The sequence below is a fragment of the Cuculus canorus genome, chromosome 2 (genome assembly GCF_017976375.1).
Source record: "Cuculus canorus isolate bCucCan1 chromosome 2, bCucCan1.pri, whole genome shotgun sequence".
Taxonomy (NCBI): Eukaryota; Metazoa; Chordata; class Aves; order Cuculiformes; family Cuculidae; genus Cuculus; species Cuculus canorus.
In genome coordinates this window covers 55,026,165-55,049,863 of record NC_071402.1, presented here as the reverse complement: position 1 = coordinate 55,049,863, position 23,699 = coordinate 55,026,165, and the positions used below count along the sequence as shown (strand labels likewise).

At 41.3% G+C, this 23,699-nt stretch overlaps 1 protein-coding gene across 1 annotated transcript in view; it reads left to right on the top strand.

Moving 5' to 3' along the window:
- The window catches only part of APCDD1 (APC down-regulated 1), a 32,009-nt gene extending 9,673 nt beyond the window's left edge, over positions 1–22,336 (top strand). Inside the window, exons 2-5 of the mRNA XM_009567985.2 lie at positions 483–666; positions 1,882–2,413; positions 16,556–16,877; positions 18,695–22,336. Coding sequence (XP_009566280.1) covers positions 483–666; positions 1,882–2,413; positions 16,556–16,877; positions 18,695–19,146 — 1,490 coding nt within the window. The 3' untranslated portion in view covers positions 19,147–22,336. The remainder of the gene's footprint in view (positions 1–482; positions 667–1,881; positions 2,414–16,555; positions 16,878–18,694) is intronic.
- The last annotated feature ends 1,363 nt before the right edge of the window (positions 22,337–23,699 follow it).

Here is a 23,699-nt window from a genome sequence, read left to right as displayed (position 1 = left end):
ACCCAAAATGAGGTTGTAGTGAGGTGGGTTCTGGTGTCTTCAGCCAAGTAACAAGTGATAGGATGAGTGGAAATGGCCTCAAGTTGCAAAAGGGAAGGTTTAGATTGTATATTAGGAAAAACTACTTTACTGAAAGAGTGGTGAAACATTGGACAGGCTGCCCAGGGAAGTGGTTGAGTCACCATCGTTCAAAAAACATGCAGATGTAGCGCTTCAGGAAAAGGTCTAGTAGGCATGTTGGTATTGAGTTGATGGTTGGACTCGATGATCTGAGAGGTCTTTTCCAACCTTAAGGATTCTATGATTGATTCTGTATTTGTGGGTTTTTTTAAAGACAAGACAAGAAATGCAAGCAGTACTTTCCTAGACACGTAACACTGCAACCAAGAGTCATTCAATACAAGATATTCTCAACTTCCTTTATCATGTTGAAGCGTTTCTCACAAGGACCTCTTGATCATTTATACTCTTTTCTATGACAGGGCTGGGAGAAGGTTCTGCTCTTCTTCACCCGGACAGCAGGTCCCATCCTCGGTCCTTGGAGAAGAGTGCATGGAGGGCTTTCAAGGAGTCACAGTGTCATCATATGTTGAAACACCTTCACAATGGAGCCCGGATCACTGTGCAGATGCCTCCTAGTATTGAGGGACACTGGGTCTCTACTGGGTAAGGAAAGAGAAAACAATGTGTGAGTGTTATAGGTGGAAGAGAAGAGGGGAAGGAAGCAGAGAAAGAAGGAAGAATATTCCCATTTTAAGCAGCAGGGGAAATATTTGCTTTAGTATAGGGATGGTCTAAATTCCAGATGCTTGCTATATGTTTATGTATAAAAGGAGAAGGAGCAGCATTATGTACGTCAGAATAGCATGCTATGAAGCTGTCTCAGTGAATCAATTTATAGTCTGGATTTGAAACAGCATGCTGTGAAATATCTTTAAATCTCTCTTTGAATAGGAAGGAGCCCAGCAAGTTGCCAAAATGGATGCTTATTCAAACATAACATTGTACTGTCTTTGACTATATGCATTAGATCCGTTGAATGAGTCCTTATATTCAGAGCGTGTGTCTAGCACAGGTTTTATTAGCAAAAGAAATTAAGAAGCTGTGTTTCACCAGCTCTGTTACTCTCTGTACATGATGACTTTTAATTCAGTGAGCTATTTTGCTTTCTGTGGCTCAGCGGGCAATATTCACATGCTTATTTAAAATGTCTCATAATAGGGAAGGCTGTGTGGTTTTTTAATGGAAAGGATTGTATTCATGTTAAGCAGTATGCATGTGACAGGAGGGACAAGTTTAAAGGCACAAAAGGACTTTCTACAGGAAGTGGGATTTAACTGCCATTCAGATCTTCAGAAAAAAAAAAAAGAAACAAAAATAAAAACTGAAAACCTGAATATTGCATGTTCCACATTCAAGCCAAATGGGAGATTTGCATTAACAGTCAGCAGTTTTCATTAACTGCCCTCTTGAGAGTCAGAGTGGAAGAGCTGAGGACGTGATCCTACACATCCTCTGCAGACCAGAACTGGTGGAGCTGCACTGAGAAGCTTGTACAGCGGCATAGAAACCAGTTCTTTGTACTGTTACCTGGATATTCAGCGCTTCACTTTCTGATGTTATCAGTCCTCTGGCTAAATCTACCATGCAAAAGAGAAGAATAGATGTTTAATAAGCAGTTATTTTGTTTTGCAGATAAATTGTTTGACTGGCAGGCGACAGATGCCAAATTTCTATTTACCCCCATTTATGTTAGAGGGACATTAGCACCCAAATTTCTATGTGGACCCATGGGGGTTTACTCAGTCTTATTACCTGTAGTGTATAAAATGTGCCATCTTGCTAAAATTTTGTTTCCATCACTTTCTGTCTTCCCCACAGCTGCGAAGTTAGAGCAGGCCCAGAGTTCATCACAAGATCTTACAGGTTCTACCACAATAATACATTTAAAGCTTATCAGTTTTATTATGGTGGCAATCGCTGCACAAACCCTATCTACACATTAGTTATACGTGGCAAAATACGTCTCCGCCAAGCATCCTGGATCATCCGAGGGGGCACTGAAGCTGATTATCAACTACGCAGCATACAGATCATATGCCACAACGAAGCAGTAGCCAAAAAGTTAAGTGAGTTGGTGAACGATACCTGTCCTGGATTTATACCAGCAGATAGTCCCTGGGAGCAAGATGTGAGCTATGATTTGCTGAGAGAAGAGAATGGCTGTGAATGCACCAAAGCTCTGAATTTTGCCATGCACGAACTCCAGCTGATCCGTGTGGAGAAGCAGTACTTGCACCACAATTTAGACCACCTTGTAGAAGAGCTATTTCTTGGAGACATTCATACTGATGCTACTCAGAGGAGGTACTATCGGCCCTCTAGTTACCAACCTCCTCTTCAAAATGCCAAGGTACGTGTGTGTATATATGCCCTCTTTTTAAGATACTAGTGACAAAGGCCACATTCAGCTCTTACGAGTCAGTGCACTAGTGTAACCTAAAATGTAAGTGGGGTTCTAAAATACGAGGTGGATTGCACACTTACAGATGATGCAGCCAATTACAAAATGGTCATAGAGAATATTTCTTGACAACAGTAACTCTTCTGTTGTTTATGAGACTGCATCAAATGTGCAAGTAGTCTGGTGAATTAACGTCAATAAAGGCCACTCTGAAGGTGGAATCAAAGATTTGTATACAAGTGGCGGTGTTTGGATGGGACCATGGTAGTAAGCTAGCAGCCGAGGAGAAAGTTTGACCCAGGATTGAAACAGAACAAGAGAAACAGGCATCAGTGGATTCTTGTGTAGCCGCAGAAGTACCAGGGAGAGAGGAAATCAAATTCTGTCAGCATATGGAAGCTGAGTGATCCATAACCTAAAGAGAAAAAGAGGAAATTGAAATGTAGACACATGAAAGGGGCAGCATGAAGGGAACGAAACTGATGGGCTGTGCAGGTCATGGATCCAGACGCAGGCATACACATAAATTAAATGAAAAACAGGTGAATTTTGAACGAGGTTCTGATTCCATTTGATAATTCAGTTTTCAAAGGGGCCTCAAAATGCCCTCAGCTTCCTTGGGAACTGATCAACCCGTAGGAAGTTAAATAAAAGTCAAACAGGAGGAGTAGACACTGATGGCCTGTAGCAGAAGGTCTGTCTATGGATCTTTCCTGGTGACGTTTCAAAGGCAGGCAACGATTGGAACCACATTGTCAGCTTCTGCTGCCGCTGTGCTCCAGCTGGGTGCTGCTGCAGCATCACTTCCAGCTAATGGGTTATCACCATTTTTAATGATCTAATCACAACCGATTCAAAAATCAGCTACAGCTCATCAGCAAAGGGAGAAAACAACAACAGGGGAAGAGAGAGTTTGGTGAAAAAACCTTGGCTTTCCCTTCCATGTGAAACCATCTGCCCTGGGTTACATCTGCCCCTTCTGAGCAGCAAATTTCAATGGTTCAGGACTTTACACGATCTGCCTTTATTTGTTTTTATAGCCTGGCCTAGGGATAATTTTAATCCACAGTCCACTGTGTCTCAGTATGAAAGCTGCTGTCATTTCTGTCATTTTTATGCTCTCTTCAAGTGACCAGGAACAAATTTGCATTTTCTTTTCAAATATGTTTTCCCAAAACAGAGAGTTTCAGAAACAGCAGATGAACAGATGAACAAGAGCTCATTGCTCATCCAAATTTTACTTTTCTTTGATTCAAACAAGTACATTGACTTTTTCTTTGCTTACTTGGGAGTGAAGGTTCTTTCTTAAGTCTCTTCCTTGCATATATCTGTGGGTACGGATTATCTGACACCAGCTGTCTGTTGTATCTGTTCTAGAAAATATGGTACATCTTTTTCCAACCACATAAAACAGAGACAAAATCTTGATTTAATTCACGTAGCTAATTATTTTTTCTGGTCAAATCTAGCTGTCTTATTATGGGCTGATAGATAGCATAGTAAATGCTAATACTTCCACCTTGTAGTAATTTCTTAACGGTCAGAGTCATCAGGTGTACTGTCAACCAGCTTTATAAAAATAAGATTTTTTTTGTCCAGGTCTGCTGTTATTTTAGAACACACTGGTAACTATATTCATGTTGGTCTCTTCTGCTACTCTACCATCATGCTTTGCCTCTAAATTACAATGCCTCTAAAATATAATGCTTATATTTAAGGGATCAAATCTTGCATAAGCCTCTTTTTTTTTTATCCAGGTTAGCTCCATAAACCATGAGAGCGCTGAAAACTCTCATTACATTCACAAAGTCCATTATTTCAGGCATGATCCGATCTATTCAGACCTGAGTGGATGACATCTCTGTGTAGAAAGTAGGAGCAGCCTCGGACTGCCTTCCAGGGTCACCCTGCATACCATTATCCTGTAGTCCCGCTTGTCCCAATGGACAGGTCTTGCCTGGGGGTACCCATGCACTCGCACTTGGGGGAGACTGTGGTGTAGCTCCAAGGGGAGGCTTCCATATCATATGTCTAAAAGAACTAGAGGAGGTAAAAAGCAGACAAGCCAACTAGCTATGTGTTGGTATTCTTGAAATCCAGTGCTTCCAAATAAGATTTTTGGTAGCCAGGTCTTGGTACGGGCTGAATCTCAAGGCTGAATTTATGACAGTGGAAGCCCATTCATATTGGCTACAGAAAATCCTGTTCCTACAGAAGGCACAAGTTAACTCTGAGTACACCAGAATACATGCAGATTCCAACTCACCGTGATGAAACTGCTGTTGTTTCATAAATGGGGGCACCAGGTCCTCATGTGCAGGCCACCACTGAACTCCCAGTTTGGCCAGTTATGAGTTTTGGAGAGTTTGTTTCTCCTCCAAACATTGGCTGCAAGGCCTGCTTGGCTCCCACAATGTATATATATATAGCCGATGGGTTGCTGAGACACCAGTCTCAGCTGGAGCCTTCAGCGACAAAAGATGCAGAGGTTTAACACAAGTTTTAAAGTGTGCAACACAGCTTCTTTCTGTGTCTTTTTGTCTCTTTTGCTGAGATTTGATGTGAGATTTCTTTTTTCTCAAGAGAACTGGGACCTGCTAATACTAGGCTTTCAGCATGATAACAAATAACGATACCCCTAAAAAATGGACTTTTGCCTCAGCTGCCATGAAAGACTTAAGGGTGTTGGTTTGTACCTAACTGTGAAGTTCTCCATACCAACAGGTTCACAACCCAGCCGTCTGACCTAGTGTTAGCTGAATGTAGGAAGAATAGTAACAGAGAAGCTTTTTTTTTTAACAAAAAAAAAAAAGTCCAGGCAAACATACCGCTGAAAGGTTATAACCTTTCTTCTTTGAACTCTTTTCCTTTTCTAATTGTTGCTCCACTGGGACCCAGCTGAAAATGAGTTTAAATGCTAAATTGAGTTTAAAACTACAAGTCACAGACTCCTCTGGAAACTGGACACCATGAATAAATAGAAACATTAAATCAACTTGTTTTCTTAAGGTTTCTACAGTCATACCAAGAGGTTGAGGAGGCCAGGAAATTGCTTCTGAAGTGAATCAGGTGTATTGTGTGGAATCTTTCATTTAAGGCTTTTTTCATTTCCTTTTTATTTATTTTTACTTTAAACTTATAAAGGCCTGCCTAAAATAAGTTAAGAGGATTCACATATTGAGTTAAATTTATAGTTAAGCCTCTATGTAGAGGAAAGTTCCACTCAGCTCAAGAGTTTACACAGCCTGTAAGTTGGATGTGGTAGCCACATTCATTACTTATGTGGTCGAAATGAATGGTAATTAAAAGCAAATGATTGCTGGATATGTTAGGAATGCCAAAGCCACACGATCAGGACTTTAAACAAATAGAATTGGACCTTCTCCAGATTCCTGCAGTGATTTCACCACAGAATGGTAAATCAAAACGGCTGTCCAAAAACCAGACAGCTTTATGCTGAGCTACAAATCTGAATAAATTCACAGATTACTATATCTCAAGTGTTCATATAAAATTAGGGATCTTTTAAAAATATATATGTCATCTCTTAAGGCTTTACGAATTCTCTTAGATAAGAGCATACCTTAAACAAATCCCTCCTGTAAAATACATGGAAGTTCTTGAGTGCAGCTGACGGATACCGGTCCTCTAGCCTAGCTCAAAATGTCAGTTAAGACTTGCTTATAAATAGGGTTAAACATCCTTGATGTCTCTTGATGCTGCAAAGTTTATCAAGCAGTTCAAGCTATTGCACGTGCAGCTTCTTTAGCCAGCGTGAGAGAGCATATGGTTGGGAAGAGCAGGACAGGGGAACTGCTTGGCCATCGTCATGGCTATTATACAAAATATTCCTGATTAGAACAAACTTAAGGAGCCTGGCGGATTGGTCAAAAACTCACACCTTATTTAAGAATGCATACAGCAAATTGTAGTGCAAAGGAAGGCTTGGATATAGCATTCATTTGCAATGGGGAAGGACAGAAGATGTTTTCAGAGGTATCTGCTCTCAAACTAGAGGAAATGTGTACAACAGCAATACTGGGACACATTACATGTAATTGCCTCAGCAATAGTGCTTTGTAAACAAAGAACGCCTTGTGCTATTTTACCATCTGACAGAGTAATGTGAAAGATGAGAGCAGGGCTGTGGTGACCGGTCATTCTAGTTAGATCATTATTTAGGAATAAGGCTGGAGTGGTCTCTAACATCAAAGGAGGCCTAAAACATAACGCACTAGGATAACCTTCCATCTGCCTTTGCTGTGCTCAAACACTGGCTAGCCACACACTTTCAGTAAGACATTATTCCTTTAAAACACAGTTCCAATGGATCGATTCTCTATTACAAGTTTTTTTGCTGCTGGGAGATGACTTCTAGCAGTCGGTATTTGCAGCTAATACAGATTCAACGTATGGAGCCTGGCGCTTGGGCGTTGCTTCCGCCAGGCAGCGAAAGAATAAAGGGTGTTTTTGAAAATTTGGTTCTTCATGTCTTTGAAACTCAGTGACTTCATCTGTAGGGGAATGCTATGCACTTGAGGAGCTCCCAGGGAAATGTGAGCGTAAGTTAATAAATGTGTTAAACAAAGATGTTAAACATGTGAAGCACTTCACAGAAATATGCAAAACAGTATCTCAACCAAAAAGTGTAATTTTGGAGGACAAAACTTCTTTGTTTACTACTAGAGTAGTGCCACTAGACTTCTAGATTAAGCTAACACTTGAAGGGTTTATTTTGTTCATTATTACTTGCAAAAGGCTCATGGTTATGGAAGTTATGAGGGGAGCAAAGAAAGAACATTCAGAAGAACGCTCAAGTAGGTTAATTCCAGGCTTATGAACAATACAGCATGTGTGATGCACTGCAGAGATAAGAAGAGGCAAACAGCTCATAGCTGAGGCCGGTCCTTGCCACGCTCAGCAGCACTGTTGGCTGTGGCCTTGCACAGAAGAGAGTTCCTTTGAAGGTGCCACTCTGCAATTACTGCCTACAGCAGTGCTAGTGCTAGGCAAGGGCCGAAGCAAAAGGTTGGTTTTCACTTTCTCTGTGAACCTTCAAAAGCTGCACGTCACTTTTAAAACCCTATTCATCTTTGTTGAATTAACTATCACTGTGTTCTGCAAATACAGTACCAGGGATCAACATTAGCTATATAGTCTAGCAAAATAAAACACAGGCCTTCAGCCCAACTCAATGTATCTAAACTACTGACACTTTCCTTGCTGCTGGCATCTAACCACAATTGCTTCATCTTTTGTAAGAGAGGAGGGAGGACTCACTGGTAATATTGCTACATGATTCAGAGGGCTGTATAGGTTGTTATTTAAAGGCATAGTAAACATATAAGGCAGCTTCATTTTTGACTACTCTGGTCCTGAAGATGGACATTCAAACTGCCTCTTCGGGTTTTCCAGGAATTTTTTTTTTGAGACTTCCCAGAATATTCATGTCACCATAAATTAGTATAATTTTAATGGGATAGATGACATGCAAGCACATTCTGAGAAAAAGGCCGATTTTCTCTTTGTTCTTGTCTTTTGCCCAGGCTGAAGTAGTTTGTATCAGAAAAGAACAACCAGAAGACTTTTGCATTTCAAGTCAGTTGTGTTTATTTCAGTTTTATGCAGGGTTGTGCAACAGAATCAACACTGTAGATCAGACAGTTGTGTAATGATAGTGCCTTCAGATTCCTTCGCTATCTTTCCCTTCGTGGGAGCAGTTAATAAAAAACGTTCCTCAATATCTTAAAATATATGGTGCGCATTTGCAGATAAGTCTGAACACATCTCCACCCTCCTTCCTGTTTGCAGCTCCTCAGTTCCTCATCAAAAAAAATCCCAAGCAGACAACTTTGCAAAGGAGTAACCACTCTCTCCGGCATTTCACTTGCTTCAGAATTTTTAATTAAAGTTCTAAATCTTTGTTATTCTTCATTCTGTTTGGCAGGCTGAATTCTAACTGTGTCAGCCGTGCTTGTAAACTCCCCAGAGCCAGCCTAATGCACATTAGCCAACTCAGCTTCACATGAGGTCATGGAAAGCCTGCAAATTATCACTTTTGTGGTGGAGAGAGATTGTAGCCATTTGTTAAAGAGATGTCTTGGTCTGCAGTTATCTAATGCAGTGGAGGAGCAGAGCGTGATGTTATACTGAGCAGTTCATAAAAGTGTCCCTTCTCTGGACTCAACTCCTTGGCAATGTGAGGCAAAGCTGTCCAACTTCTTTTGTTGAGTTGGAAACGTTTCATTGAGTTGATGTTCTCGCAAGGGCTTCTATTTGCACTCATCTTGGGAATACTCAGTTACGAACACTAAAGCCCAGCACCTCGTTTTCTCGGGTGGTGAGGTTTAAAGCACCCTGACCAGACATGCCTCGTTCCAGTCCCAACTAGCCTTGCCCATGACACATGGTATTTGGGTGGGTGTGAGAGATCATTCTTAAGCACAGCATTTCTTTTCCATCTTCTTCAGTGCTTTCCCTCATGGTAACATGTGTTCTTATGGCAGGGGTTTCTTATCCCGGTTTTTGTGACTGTTGGACCCTGCAAGATCCCTGGGCACTGGTTAGGTCTGTACTGTACAGGCAGTTCAGGCCTGAGCCTGCACTTGAGGAAAACCAATACCTGGTCCCTCACTACCCATCTCCATCTAAGGAAGATATGCTGGATACAACAGGCTGGACCCAGCCCATGTTAGACAAGTTGGCCACAGGATGCACCCTAAAAGGGAAGCCCTCGATGCAAAAGCAACACAACCTCGTGAACAACCATAGCCTGGGCTGCCTTGTGTGGAGCTCCACAGCTTGGTCAGGAGCATCTTTCCCACTGATGGAAGGGTGCAGAAGGGAGCCAGGATGAGCACTTGGGGCTTTTGCTAGCCCTTGCTTCTTGCATTACATATAGATGCAACCTGTCCTCCTTCTCCAACCGTGAATGAGACCTACTTCTTGCTACACACTGGTAACAAGTGCAGATCAGGGCAGTTTTATATGAAATGAGAACCTGGTTCTTCCAGACAAGCTTCCTGCGCTGCAGCCACCAGCACAGACATGGAGGCTCAGACAGTGGAAGTAGAGTGTTGTAGAAATATTATTCATTTCAGTGCATGACTTGATAAGGCAGAATATTGCTACAGAAATTTGAAATAAGTGACTTCAGCATTGTATTATTGTAACTGAGTAATAATTGGTGGTGGCAGCAGCCCTTGAGGAGAGACCAAGGCCAACTGACAGTGGCCTTGGGACAAAGAGGGAAGGGTGTACTTAGTGTAGCCACATTGAATATCTGGGTTTGAATAAAAGATGGAAGTTGAAAGGCCTGAGCCCCAAGGGGGGCATTACAGAAACAAGCCACTGCTCCGCAAAAGGTTTTGAGTTGGGTTTTGGTTTGACACTGGCATTGCTGAGGAGTGGAAGAGGAGAGCAAGGAGAAGTCTGAAGGCAGCCCAGCTGATTACAAAGAGTGTGTGCTTTTCTATCTTGCTGAGGCAGAGCTGATACCTGAATCTCTTAACCAGTTTATGTTATGGGAAGGATGTGTCTGCTGTGCAGTGGCTCCAGATAAAAAGAGAAGGAGAGATGATTTCCCAAATTACCTGGGGAAATTGCTGTGTCGTTTCAACCAAGTTTAAAGACTTTGCAGGTGTAAAACAAACTGCTACTGAGAAAACTAATCGAGTTTACCACTACTCCAAGTTGTCTGCTGCTTTTCCTTAGCAGGGATCAGCTCCAAACAGCAGCAGTCCCACGTCTGCACCAACATCCAGCCTCTTATGATGAGAGTTGTCATATTTTTGCATGGTTTAGGAGCTTACTACACAATGCTACCTTCTGCTTTTGTCTTCCTAATGTGTCTGGTTTAGAAAAATGCCAGCTATTTTCAACTATAAAAGATGACAGAGAGCCTGTCAGACAATGGTCAAATTTCTCCATTAAAAATACAAAAAAAAATTCCCTAAAAATCCTTTTTCTAATTTTTTGAAGAGAAACATTGGTCTTTCAGAGAGAAATTGAATACCAGAAAACAAAACTCTGTTTTGTATCTCTCCTGCTCCAGACTGTGTATACTCAGTTAAAAATTTCCCATGTTCTTTTTGAAATAAGAATCTAATTAAAAGCATCACATTAATTTTTCAGTTTGTTCTGCTAAGAATACAATGTATCTCTTAGACTCTTAAGTGCTCTGAGCAATGAATCTTCCCTTAGAAAACAGTAAGTTATAGTTGAGATGTTTATTTTCCATTATGTAAGTAGCCAAATATCAGAATATTCACCTAGTGTAATTCTGCAAGAGAAGAGTTGAGTTACAATTTCAGCCATTTCAGACAAATAGTGATTTGAAATTTTTGGACTGAGATAGAGAAAACATTTTTCAGGATATAAAGAATAAATAGGTACATAAGAGAGCAAATGTGTTTGAACAAGGTGTTTAGTTGAAAAGAACTATATTTTCAGCCTAATCTGTACCACTTTAATGCTTGTTTGTTTTGTCCCTAAAATTTGCAATATATCTTGTTGGTCCTTTCCTTGGTATTAAGCACCGATTTCAGCATCTGCTGGAACCATAAGGAAAGGGTAGATTTTCTCTACGTTTTGAAAAGTTTTTGGTTCATAGATGGCTTATTCTGTAGCAACAGCATTGAAATACAAAAGTGTTCAAAAAAAAACTAGAACAGCTTTCAGAAAAGATCTTTCCAGGTGTTATTTGAAGCTCATTTCACCATTGCTCAATGAACATCCCAGTTGCATGATAGTTTTTTGGCCTGGACCATAAAAAAAACATTGTGAATTGATTAGAGTCAAATTAGTCCTAGGCAGCCATAGAATCCCATAGTTCTTAAGAGAAAACTAAACTATGCTGAGAGGGTTTATGTTTCTGACTATTCACAGCAATTGGGAAAAAGATCAAGGAAGCTCAGCCTTGTTTGCTGTTTTTATTAGAAACCTCCCTGCTTGGATTCCAGAGCTCTCTGGTCCTGTTACCACTTCAGCTGAGGCAGCAGAGGGAGGAATAAGGAAAAATGTTGGTGGAAATTCTCAGATCACAAATTATTTTCTCCCCAAGTACGAGAACTGAGTTTCCAGACAGAGATTCAGGCTTATTTCAGCTCACACGGCCTCGTGGATTAATTCCGAAATTGGTTTTAAGGAAAAACCCAAGAAGGCGAGGAGTTGGGGCACCATCGATTTCGCATTGCAGAGCTGCAAGGAGGCAGCCACCTTTCACAGGAAGGGATCTTCTAGTTATAGGGGAGCAGCCATTTCAGGGGGTGGTCCTTCTAGCAAGGCCCCACTATTAAGAATATTGCATTGTACACCTAAGATTATCAAAACACAGAACAGATGTTCATCCTGTCCACTGCTCGTTTTATTGCTTTTTAGTTTATGTCATGCCCAAATGAGCTTATTATTAGAGAGGAATTAATCGTGTTTGGACTCGAATGTCCTCTGCCTCTGTTCCCTACTTTGTTTGAACATGAGTTTTAGAAAATAGTCTTTCTCTAAGACACATGGAAAGAGAGTGGTTTGCCACTTAAGATCCAAGAGGAGCCAACCTGAAAAAGCAACAATGAAAAATGCAATCAATTGTTAAACATAAATTACTCTATAATTATAAAGTCCAATTGCCTCATAACAAAACTAGATCTTTCTCTTATCTGTTATTGGACATCGTAGTAAGGGAGTTTACGTGTGGCATATTCTTCCACTAAGAAGGTCATAACTCCATGAAAGACAGTATCACAGCAAAAAAAAAAGGAAACTTAAGTGGGCTTAGATACTAGCACTGGTCTCAGGGAAGGATGCATCTGTATGAGGTACCTGAGCTAGCCTGTGAAAAGGGTACTTCTGCTTCTCTCCTTACCATCCCAACCTCTTCCTGTCCCACTCCCTCATTATTGCAGAAAGTGTCCATTCACCTCAGCCCCTTCATTGGGGCACATCAGTAGTAATTAGGAGACAGGCAGGCTGGACGTTTCTTATCAAGCTTTCAGAGCTGGTACAAAGCCTTTGGAATTAGAAGGGCTGCGCAGAGTTAGAGAAGTTCAAGATAAGGACCACAGACATCAAAGAGTCAGATGAGCTACAGAGAAGTGTTTATATTACTAGACCTCACTTCAGTTTCTGTGAGTTAATTTGGACCTTCCTTAAGTTTGGCCAAGGAATTACCTCCACTGACAGTGTAAAGACAGCTAGCATAGTCGCACTGCATGAAGTGTAGAAGTTTTGGGAGGTAACTCCTCCTTATGCCTCAAAAAACGAACCCACCTCTGATAAGGAGAAAGAGCCCGCTTGTAGTTATGATTTTTTTCCATGGGCTCCATGGACTTTCTGCCCATTTTGCTGCTGGCCATAGCCAAGGAAATAAGCAGCTGTGAGTGTGACCAGTCTGCACCAGTGTACTCCCAATACGATGGAGAGGACATGAAACAACAATAATATTCCCTTGCCCAGCATCAGAGCCTTGGCTCATAAAACTTATGGGACATTGCAGAGGAGAGAACATACCTAAATCATGGCTAGAAAAATGGCAAAAAGAACATTTATGTTTGATAGTCCTTCCTGGTTACAAGCTAAAAAAAATACTGTTGCTGCAAATAGGACTGATTCCAGATCTCCTTCGTGTTCATTCACTAGACCTGAGAAACAACAGAGGAATCCCACAAACAGCCAAGGGTGACCAAGAAGAAAACAGGCTGGGTTTCTGTTTGGTTTTCTTCAGATTTTGAACAAGGGCAAAGAAACCACTGGTTCCCAGGTTAAATTGCCTTGGCTTACAAACTGATTGTGGAGTACAGGCTCCTGAGAGAGAAATGTGAACACAAACCAAACCACTTTGGCTGGCCCATCCTGGTCTGCCAGGGTCTCCTTTGGGAGGTCATAGGAGCTTTCAACTTCACTTCAAAAGAAAATGGATTGTAACAGAATTTGTCTCCTACTATTGACCAATTCAGCTTATGTAAGCTATGTTCACTTTTATAACACAGTCTTTTCCTCACTTTCTTGTTTCACTTTATGCGAGTGAGGCAATCACAGCAATAGTTACTGTCATCACTGTAGTTTATTAGCCGTTACTTTGTTAGTGACAACCAGTCCGTCCCATGATCTTCCACAGAGCAACCCCTTGTCCTGCATCACTGCAGGTGTCCATGCAAGGCAGCAGCAGCGTCTTTTGGATGTCGATATCCAACAAGACAAAATGTTATTTCTCTTACACTTCAAAAATGTTTCATTCTTTGGCGCATTGAACAGTGTCCATTCATGGGTGGAGCAAAATGGAAATGAGGTGGCTCTGCTGCTGATCAATATGTGCTAAAGCAGTGTTCACCTTTCCCCAGCACCAACTCATTTCCTAGCTATTTACAAGTCATCTGCCTCCCAGCAATTCTGAGCCACAAACCACCCAATAAACCAGATCGCTTCCCAGAGAAGTTCCTGGTGTCCCCTGAAGAGAAATAGAGGCTCAGCAGACTACTTTTGTAAGTCTCAAAGAAACTTACAGATGAAACCTAGTGAGATTTTATTGCAGGCAAGAGGAAGGTGGACACTGGGCTTCTGTCAGATAGTATTTGAGTGTTTGTTCCAGGAATAGAGCTACACACATTCTCTATGATAATTATTATTATTTTATTTTTAATTACATCTAGGTCCCTGAAATTTCTGTCTACTTTCTGAAAACTCGGTGTTTTTACTTAGCCTTGTCCCAGACAGAAAAGCTGTAGTTGTCTGTGTTTCTATGAAATGAGATTAAGTCACACAGGAAGGTCACACAAGAAATCTAGAGCAAAATAGGAAACATAACTGGCTCTTCGTTCCTCCCTTGTCCATCAGAAAATCCAATTTGAAACTTGCAGTGTCAGAAAATTACTCAGTTTCACAGTCCTTGTGTGTTATCTGTGTTTTCAGTGTTCAGGAGAACCAGAGGTTTTGTGCCAGCCTCTGCTGACGGTTATGATGGCACAAATCTGTGCAAACTTTGCCAGTTGCAGTTAAATTACTCTATTAAATATTCTTTGTATTTTCACTAAGATACTAATGGCCCTTGCACCTGCTTGCAGAATTTAGCTGAAAAATCTATCTTAAAATCTATCTTAACAAGCTCCACAGTGGGAAAGAACTGCATCTACTTAATAGAATGCTGACACATGGTTCCTGGGAGACCATGTGTTTTGGGATGGAAAGACCCTCTGGAGGTCACCAGGTCCAACCTCCTTCCTCCTTAAAGTGTGGCTGCTGGTCAGCACTGGTTCAGATCAGCCTGAGCTGCATCATTGATAGTTATTTTGCACATAGACCATTATTCTACATCCAAGGGATATAAAACAGTAGACTTTTCGTGGATTTCATTGACTTCTAAGTGTCTGCCTGGTCTGGTGTGGGTGCAAATATATATAAATCCTGTTTAATATGTGTGAAAGGGATATATTGTGAGAATTGTATGTTGATTCTTTGAAGCTACCTGTGGTCATATTATTGGAGAAATTCAGGACACTAAGTAAGACTGTGTAAATGACACCCATAATGTGTTATGAGCTGAAGGAGAATGAGTGAGTGGGGAAATGCTGGCTCTATCACAGCTCACACAGGCTTTAGAATATGAGCAATGAATAAGAACATTTACATAATGGAGAGAGCTCAGAGAGTTCTCAGAAAACAGGGCTGGAAAGAGGCAGAAAGAGAAAAATATTTGTATGAATCTCTCTAACTGATGGCTGCATGGGGATCTTCAGCTTTTAACTCAGAGCACCCTGAGTTGCACCCCAGGAAAACACCTTGCGGTTTGAAAAAAATGGATGTGAGTATCCCACCTAGTGCATCCTCCTCTCTCCAGGAAGGATCAAGTGTCCTTGAAAGGTGAAGGGACAAGCCATCTGTGTGGTCCTCGCCTTTCACTTTGAGTATAAGGCTGCTTACAGCTTAGATTGCAGCCCCATTGCACATCGCCAGCTGACTAGACATCCCAAGATATAAACACAGCACATGGTCAACCCAAAACAGGCACTAGCAAAAAATAAAAGACTGCTTTTATCTGGCAGGGCAGCATTTATTCTTCTTGATCTAATATTTTTTCATAAATGGAATGAGCTAAAATATTAGGTTTGTAATCCTTTATTGGTCCATAAAATTTACTTAAGGTTTAGTAAAGCAGAGACAAATGGTATTGCTGCTGTCTACCTTGCCATTGAAGAAGTGAAAAACTTAAAAAAAAAAAAAAGTTTAAAAAGAGAATAGCTAGGCCAAACTCTTTTGTCAACATGAGGAAATCTTGCAGAGGCAGAAACAGCCCTAGGAATAGCATACAGGTTTCTGGTATCAGTTTCTGATGTCAGGAGGTGGTAGCCTCAGCGTGGAATTCCCTCCCCTCCTGCCATGGACTTGTAGCATTCACATTGCTCGTAAGACACCCCCAGTACTCGGGTTACCTGGTTCCTTAAGGCCGGTGCTTAGCTCACAGCAATGAGCCACCATGAAGCCCAGCGGGCACCACAGAACCCATTCCTGCTGGAGAGGCCCATAAAGCTCTCACTGTGTCTGGTGGCAGCTGGTGGTAGTGTACATTTCACAAGCTTACATTAAGGCTCAGAAAAGCTGAAAAGGTTTTAAAATAGCTGGTTACTGTTCTCCCAGGCTGCCATCCAACTGAAAAATGTACTTAGGACACCCATGTCCATCTATGGTACCCAAATTAACAACTAAAAGGAAGACAAATGCAAAGTAAGAGCTCAACAAATGTGTTCATTTCTAACACAAGAGTTGTGAAGTCCCAACCATAGTAAATTATCATCTGCCAGCTTCTTCTGTGATTTGAAGGATCCAATAAAAAGCTCAAGTAAAATGTTTATTTCAGAGAAATGCAGATGAGGGAATTAATCTAACTCCACTTCTGCTATGCAGTCTTATACATACAAAACCACATAGTGCCATGTTTCAGATGCTTTGAATGGTAAGAATTTGCAGGAAAACATTAAAAAAGATAAGAAGAAAGTATTCCTTAAAATGTTGAGCTGGTGTTACTTTAACATGAAATGGGGAGCCTGACTCATTGCCCTCTATCACAGATAATGCCTAATGAGAGTTCCTTTCTGCTTATTTCAGAACCACGACCGCACATGCATTGCGTGCAGAATCATCTACCGGTCAGACGAGCACCATCCTCCCATCTTACCTCCAAAGGCAGATTTGACTATAGGGCTGCACGGAGAGTGGGTGAGCCAGCGCTGTGAGGTGCGACCAGAGGTCCTCTTCCTCACTCGACACTTCATCTTCCACGACAACAATAATACCTGGGAAGGTCACTACTACCACTACTCTGACCCCATCTGCAAGCACCCCACCTTCACCATCTATGCCAAGGGGCGGTACAGCCGCGGAGTGCACTCATCCAAAGTGATGGGTGGAACGGAGTTCGTGTTCAAAGGTAGAGTGGCTCGCTACACCGGGGGTGGAGATGGTCACATAGTTAGACTAAAGCATAGTTTGCTTATAATAATTTGGTTGCTGATTATTTTGTTCTGTCATTTCTTGTGAAGTTCTCAGGCACTGTGTGAATGCCCAGCCAAACTATACAACAGTGTGGTATTTCACACCACTGAAGCAATACTCATTTGAGGCAGAGATCTTTAAGTACAATGCAAGAGAATAAGTTTTCGCATCGCTAAGTCTTGGAGTCCAGTGGCCAGGCTTCAAGCATGTAAACACAGTGCTTGAGATTAGATCTGTGTCCTAGGGCTCCTTCTGTAGAAAGAAAAAAGCACCTTCAGAAGGCATTTCAGGTCATATGTGGTAGAAAATGTTTTCTGCTGAAGACAGAAACAGCAACATCATGTATCTTTTCATCAGCTTCCAAGGGGGCCTAGAGCAAATAACAATCTCCCTCAAGACAGCTTTGATTAATCCCACCACAGTGATAACTAGATGTATCTAACCAAAACCCCTGGAGTACTTTGGGAAGGAACGCTTATTGGTAGCACCACCCAGATCCCTGTGGCTGCAAAGCCTTCCTGTGCAAACAGCCCCATAGCATTCTGCTTAGAAAGAACTCAGTGGCTTTAACCACTCACACAAACAAACATCTCCAAAACATGATATCCAGCCATGGTGCCATCCCCAGTGGAGCCTCTGGAAGCCCCAAGCACTCTATGGGCTCTTCTCTTCTTTGTTTCAGTTACCATGTGAGAAACGTACAGCTTCTAGTATGGCTACAATTTAAGAAAGCATCTAACTATAAGAAGTAATTTACTAATCTGTGATTTTCATAGGAGGTGGGAGATAGCCTTGCCTGTCGGAGCTTTTGCTCTTTATAACTGTATGTAGCATGTTCCAGCCCAGTTCCTGGGGTGACATCCAGTTTTTGCTCAAATTTCTGCTTTATAGTTTGCCAGCTTACCTTCCTACAAGGTCATTCATTCGGTTTAGATAAAACTTTCAGGCTTTTTATAGATGATCTTTTACACCAGCTAGGACAATTAATGTGAATGTTAATGACCTACAAGAGAATTTGGGATTTTGGTGTGTTGGGAGGCACGAAGGCTGGTTATTTGCTTGAGTTTTGGTCAGCACTGATCCTTTCAGCCCATCTTTTCTTGATATACAGTGTCAAGCACACACAAGGCATAGTCGCTATTCAGATTCCATAGGGTCGTTTGATTTGGCTTTTCCAAACTTTATGAGAAAAAAGCATCTCTCTACAGTAAAGGAATATGTTATAATTCATGGAAAAAAGGACAGGTAATACATGAAGATAATGCAGCTGCATTACTTCACAAAATTTCCAACTGGAACTAATTATTTCATTAGCTTTACAGGGTACTGTGCTAAAATAATGATGAAAAATACATTATGAACAGCGCTGCTTATGGATTAATATGGATGATAATAAAACATGAGTAAAGTTTTAGTGTTTCCTCTTTTAGCTGTCTCCTAGTATAACCAAAGAGTCTTTATCTGTAAAGGATTGTCTGGAATTTATGAAAAGCTCTGCTTAATCTCTGACTTAGATATGTTGCCATCAGGTTTTCTTCTACTGAGTTTGTGTGTGTTCTGTGCAAGAAGCAATTATGTCAAAGATGTAAATTGATGCGAATAGATTCACTGGCCACATTTGCAATATAAAACAATGGTTTCAGAATGAAAAAGGAGAGACAATTCTGATTTCAGAGGTATACCCCATTCCACACATTGTCTTTGTTTTGTGTTCGTTGCTCTGCTGAGAGCTTCTCTCTTCCTCTGTTGCAGTGAATCACATGAAGGTCACTCCCATGGATATATCCACAGCCTCTCTCCTCAACGTCTTCAACGGGAATGAGTGTGGAGCGCAGGGGTCCTGGCAAGTTGGGGTTCAGCAAGACGTCACCCACACAAATGGCTGCATCGCGCTTGGCATACGCCTACCTCACACCGAGTACGAAATCTTCAAAATGGAGCAGGACGCCCGGGGCAGGTACTTGCTGTACAACGGTCAGAGACCAAGCGACGGGTCCAGCCCCGACCGACCAGAGAAGAGAGCCACTTCTTACCAGATGCCTTTAATTCAGTGTGCTTCATCAGTACCCAGATCTGAAGAGTCACCAGAGGAGAATAAAATAAGGCTATACAACAGCAGGGCACCGGAGAAATATCCTAGCATTCCAGCTCTTACTTTGGTGTTGTTTATTTGTACTGTGTCATATTGGGCCATTCTCAGCTAGAAGTGAAAAAAACCCTTATTTTTCATGACTACAAAGCCAGGATTCCACCAGACTGGGGGTTGTTTTTCTTCAGAAAGAAAGAGACATTTATTTTCTTGATGCACTTGAATGCCTGAGAAATGTTGTTTTTTTTCCTTAATTCCCCCCTCCTCCTCGAATCCCGAACGGCACTCGTTTGATGTTTGTGCTTTGAACTTCATCCAGTCTGATCCCTGGCCTGACATGACTGCACAAAAGTAATTGCACTTTAGGACTGCAGACTTCTGGGGGGAGGGAGGGGGTCTCTTTTTATTTTTATTTTTTTTTTCAACTGCTGGGTAGAACACTATTATCCTGCTTCAGTCGTCTCTGCCATCTTACCATTGTGGTACTCTTCTCACCAGCGCTTGGTTTCTCATCAGAATTTAGGTCTTGGGAAGGGTTCGGTGTCATGCCAGTACTGGGATAGTGGATTACACCTCAGACTTCAGAGCTCTGATGTAGATATGTAAATAAGGAGGAAATCCACAAAGATTTATCTAGCCTTTATCTCACAGCTCTTAACACAAAAAGAAACACCAAATCAGCAGCCCTCTGTTCAGATAGTGCTAAACAGTTGATACGTCTAATTAAAAAAATACTCTAAGTAATTTAAGCTATTTTTACAATCATTAAGTTGTAAAAATAACCAGCGGTTTAATATTTTCTTGTTCCGTAGCCTTAGCTATGTAATTACTTTGAGGACCCCCTTTGTATCTAGCAAGTAGTTACAACCAAGCCCCCTTGAAGCCAGACAGAAGCAGCATTTTTCTGTCAGATGCAAACAGTACAGGTAAGTCACCAATAAGTAAGGCTGCAGGGACTTCTGCTGTTTTCATATTCCTGAGGCCTTACGTACTCCATATGCAGTATTTGTGCCTTGGATTTTGTGTCAGCCAGGTGGACAAAGTAAAGAAGCAAGTGGGGTCTAACGCATTCTGCAACTCTATTTAGAGTTGCAAATGGCTATGCTCAGGCTCCCTTCCTCCTCAAAGTCCATGCTTCCTTGACAGGTTTTCCAAGCTAGTGTCAGCTTTGGACACAAATTTCCTCAGAGTGGGAACAAAGCTGGATCACCTGGGTTTGAGACAGCCAGGTCAGATTGCATCTTTCATGGTTTTTCCTTAGACAGATGGAAAGTCACAGAAAACTCACTATGAGTGAGGAACGGAGCTCAGGATGGTTCAGTAATCACCAGAGAAAGTGTTCATCTGTGCACCTGATATCAGATCCTCCTTCAGCCTACTGAAAGGAGCTGAAAGCCAACTCGCCACAATGAATAAAGCCCTATGAACAACAGCTGCTCTGATCAGCACTTCCTGATGGTTTTCTGCTGCACAGTCAAACCTACTTGAAGAGTCAGTTCTGGATCAGTTGCTGGTAGAGAAGTATCAGGAAGATAATTTTAACTAGAGGTCAAAAAACAAGGCACAATGCTTCTGAAAGACAATCTAGGAACCAGGACAGAGTTTGGTTTTCTCTAGTTAGGCTTGAGTTTTTTATTCAGCAGACTAACACCAGCATTAACTCCAAATGAGTTACTGAGCTATTACAAGATAATTAAACAAGTCCTTTCAAATGCTAGCTTTGTTTCTTCTGTTCAAAACACAGGGGCATGAGTGAATTCATGTTAGTCTTTATTTATGAGGACGGGTATGGGATGATGGTCCTTAGATCACATGAAACAAGCTTCTTCCACCACCATCAACCATCTCCATGTTAGGTCATCTCATCTCTGGAAAAAATACCAATGGCTGGGAGTTGTCAGATCCTGTTCCTTCTCTATGCAAGTGCCACACACAACTCTGTCCCAGCTGAAACCTGCCCATGCTTGTGGGGTAGGATTGAAGCCAAGAGTAAAGGAACTGCAGCATGATGCTCTGTACTCATCAGGGCAATTGTCTACAATTTCTTAGTGCTTCATGGCTCCTCTGGAAATTTCTTAATGTCAAAAATATTACAACAGTTTCAAGAGAAACACCTCTCTGGTTCTTACCTCTAAAAAGCACGTTCATGTCTCAACTGCATTTCAAATCACAAACTTGCAAAGATCTACGTTTTCTGAGGTTTACGATTACACTAAATGCAAACATGACAAATGTAAAAATTGTACAAGAACTCCTTTTACTCTTTCTTTTCTAGGTGACAACCTAGAGATAGCTTAAAAGGATGCATTTGAAAGAGACCTTCATAGCGCATTGCCAGAAGTCTGATTTGGGACTAATCTAGTTTATTTGTAGTGTTAACCAAAACCATAATGTTATGATCCGGGTTCATATATGCTGCATCAGCTTCCCTCCTTGTGCCTACATATTTTATCTTTTATTTTTCTATTTGCCTATAGAAGCCAAGTCGAACAAAGTTGTAAGTCTTCAGAGTGCAGTTTATTTGCCAATCCACGTTCTCTGCAGGGCTTCTCTTAAGCTACAGGCATAGAACTAGGAGCTAAGCTTCCTTGATCTTTTAGTTTCACCACGCACTCAATTAACTGCTGCACAGCACCGTATACGTTTATGATGCAATATATTCCATTAATTTTATTTCTCCAACCTGACCTCATGTGCTGGCAGCCCTGGCTGCTAAAAAAGTTAAACCACAAGTGGTTTAGCAGCGGACAGCCTACAAAATGAGTGATTTGTCCCATACAGAAATGCAGTAGTTTTAAAAAGTGAAACAATTAATGTCAATACCTTCAATAGCTGCCAGTGTTGAAAGGTGAAAGTCTTTCCCTCAGCACCACTGTAATATCCTACTTAAGGAGCCACCTGACAGAAGAAATGGTAACCTGAAGAAGTTCTTGGGCAAATTGTTTTAACAGGTTCCGTTTAAGAAAAAGGACAAAAGGGATCAGAAAAATCAAACAGGTGTTCTTGCTCTGTTTCTATACCGTTTACATATTGAGCCTGCTGCCCTGGGGTAGAAAGTAATTTTTATGAACAGAAGTCTGTATTTTAAGATATAATGTCTATCTTGCATAAGTTGGAGTGTGCTTGCTTAAAGTCCAGGATTTTTTTAAAAAAAAAAATCATTTTATTTTTGTAAAGTTATAGAAGGTATTTTTCTTTTCAACTATGTTCCAGATTAAACTGCCGGGGAAGTTTAAGCACTTGTTAAACTATTGATTTAAATAAAAAAAGCCTAACTGAAAAATTAAGGATTTCTTTGCCTCCTATATGTGTTACTTTCCTGTACTGTTGACTTTCTACCTATAAAAAAATAAAGGATACTCCCAATTCAACAGATCTCAGAAAGCGGTAACCAAAAAATCCTGCTGTTGAGTAACTTGTGTGCAGAAAAGTTCCATTTCTTACTATGCACAACAAGAAAACATTTTTGCTTGGGAACTCGTCAGTAGAAACAGCTCTGATGGATACCAGTGGGTGTGTTTTGGGTTTCACAGGACATCTTCAGGTTCTCTGAGTAAAATGGAGGCTGGAAGCGCCCAATGAGGAATGACAGCTTTGGCTTGCACGGAGAGTACAGTCAGAGCAGCTGTGTCAAGACAGAGGGTGGGGTTCAACAGAAAAAAACATTTTTCATAAATATGAGATGTAAGCAAACCAACCAGCATTACTGCTCTATTATTCTGTCTCACTTGCTTTAAGGGCTCCATCCTGGGAGAGGGAGTGGGAAGGGATTAAAAAGGACACTTTTCTTAAAAAGAAAAACATGAAATGAACTGAGAAGGGAAAGCAAGCCACACGATAACAAAAGCATCTTTCCTCAGTGCAGTGCTGTTTCACTCTTGCCTCACTTGCACACAGAAAGGAGGTGAAATGCAGTCAGTGAGACCGCATCCAAAGTTTTGAAGTTGACTGATTTCTGAGTTTTCAGAACTGACTCAGGAGATCCCCGGAAGATGAACTTGATTTTCAGGAACGATGCCCTAAATACAAGGCACTCCAAACACAGTAGCCACAGCCTGTAAAGAAGTGGCCTCCCTTCCACGCAAAGTAGTGGATGAGGATAAATTCAGGCATAAATAGCTTCTGCGTGGCATAATTTACTCATTCCTGACACAACAGGGAATACTAGGTAATGAAAACCAGCACCACTCATTCTGAATGTTATAGTTTCACTAATTTTACATAAATTTCCCTCATACTACGAGCATCTGCCAAGAATTTTTTCCTTCTAGTGTTCTCCTCTAGTGCAATCACTGTTTTGTTTTGTTTCTGTTTTTTTTAAAAATTGCTATTTGCTGCCAGCAATAAATAATAGTAAGGAAATGAAGAAACGAAATTTCCACTCCACTGCTGAATCAGGCAGAAATGAACATGGCTGTGAGGAATCAAATCACAAGTACCCTCAACAGCTAAGGAAGCAGTGCCGGCGGCCTGAGCAATTATTTATCAGGTACCTCCTCCTCACCCCTTTTTCATAAGTCTGCTCCAGGGTATAAGAACGGTCTGTTGGATGGATTCTAGCTATGGTGCTACCAAGCCCTGAGGACAGTAATTAATTCATACATGTCTTCCAGTAATGGGAACTGCTTGTGATTGCTGCCTCAAAAAGAGGGCAGACGTGATTTCCAA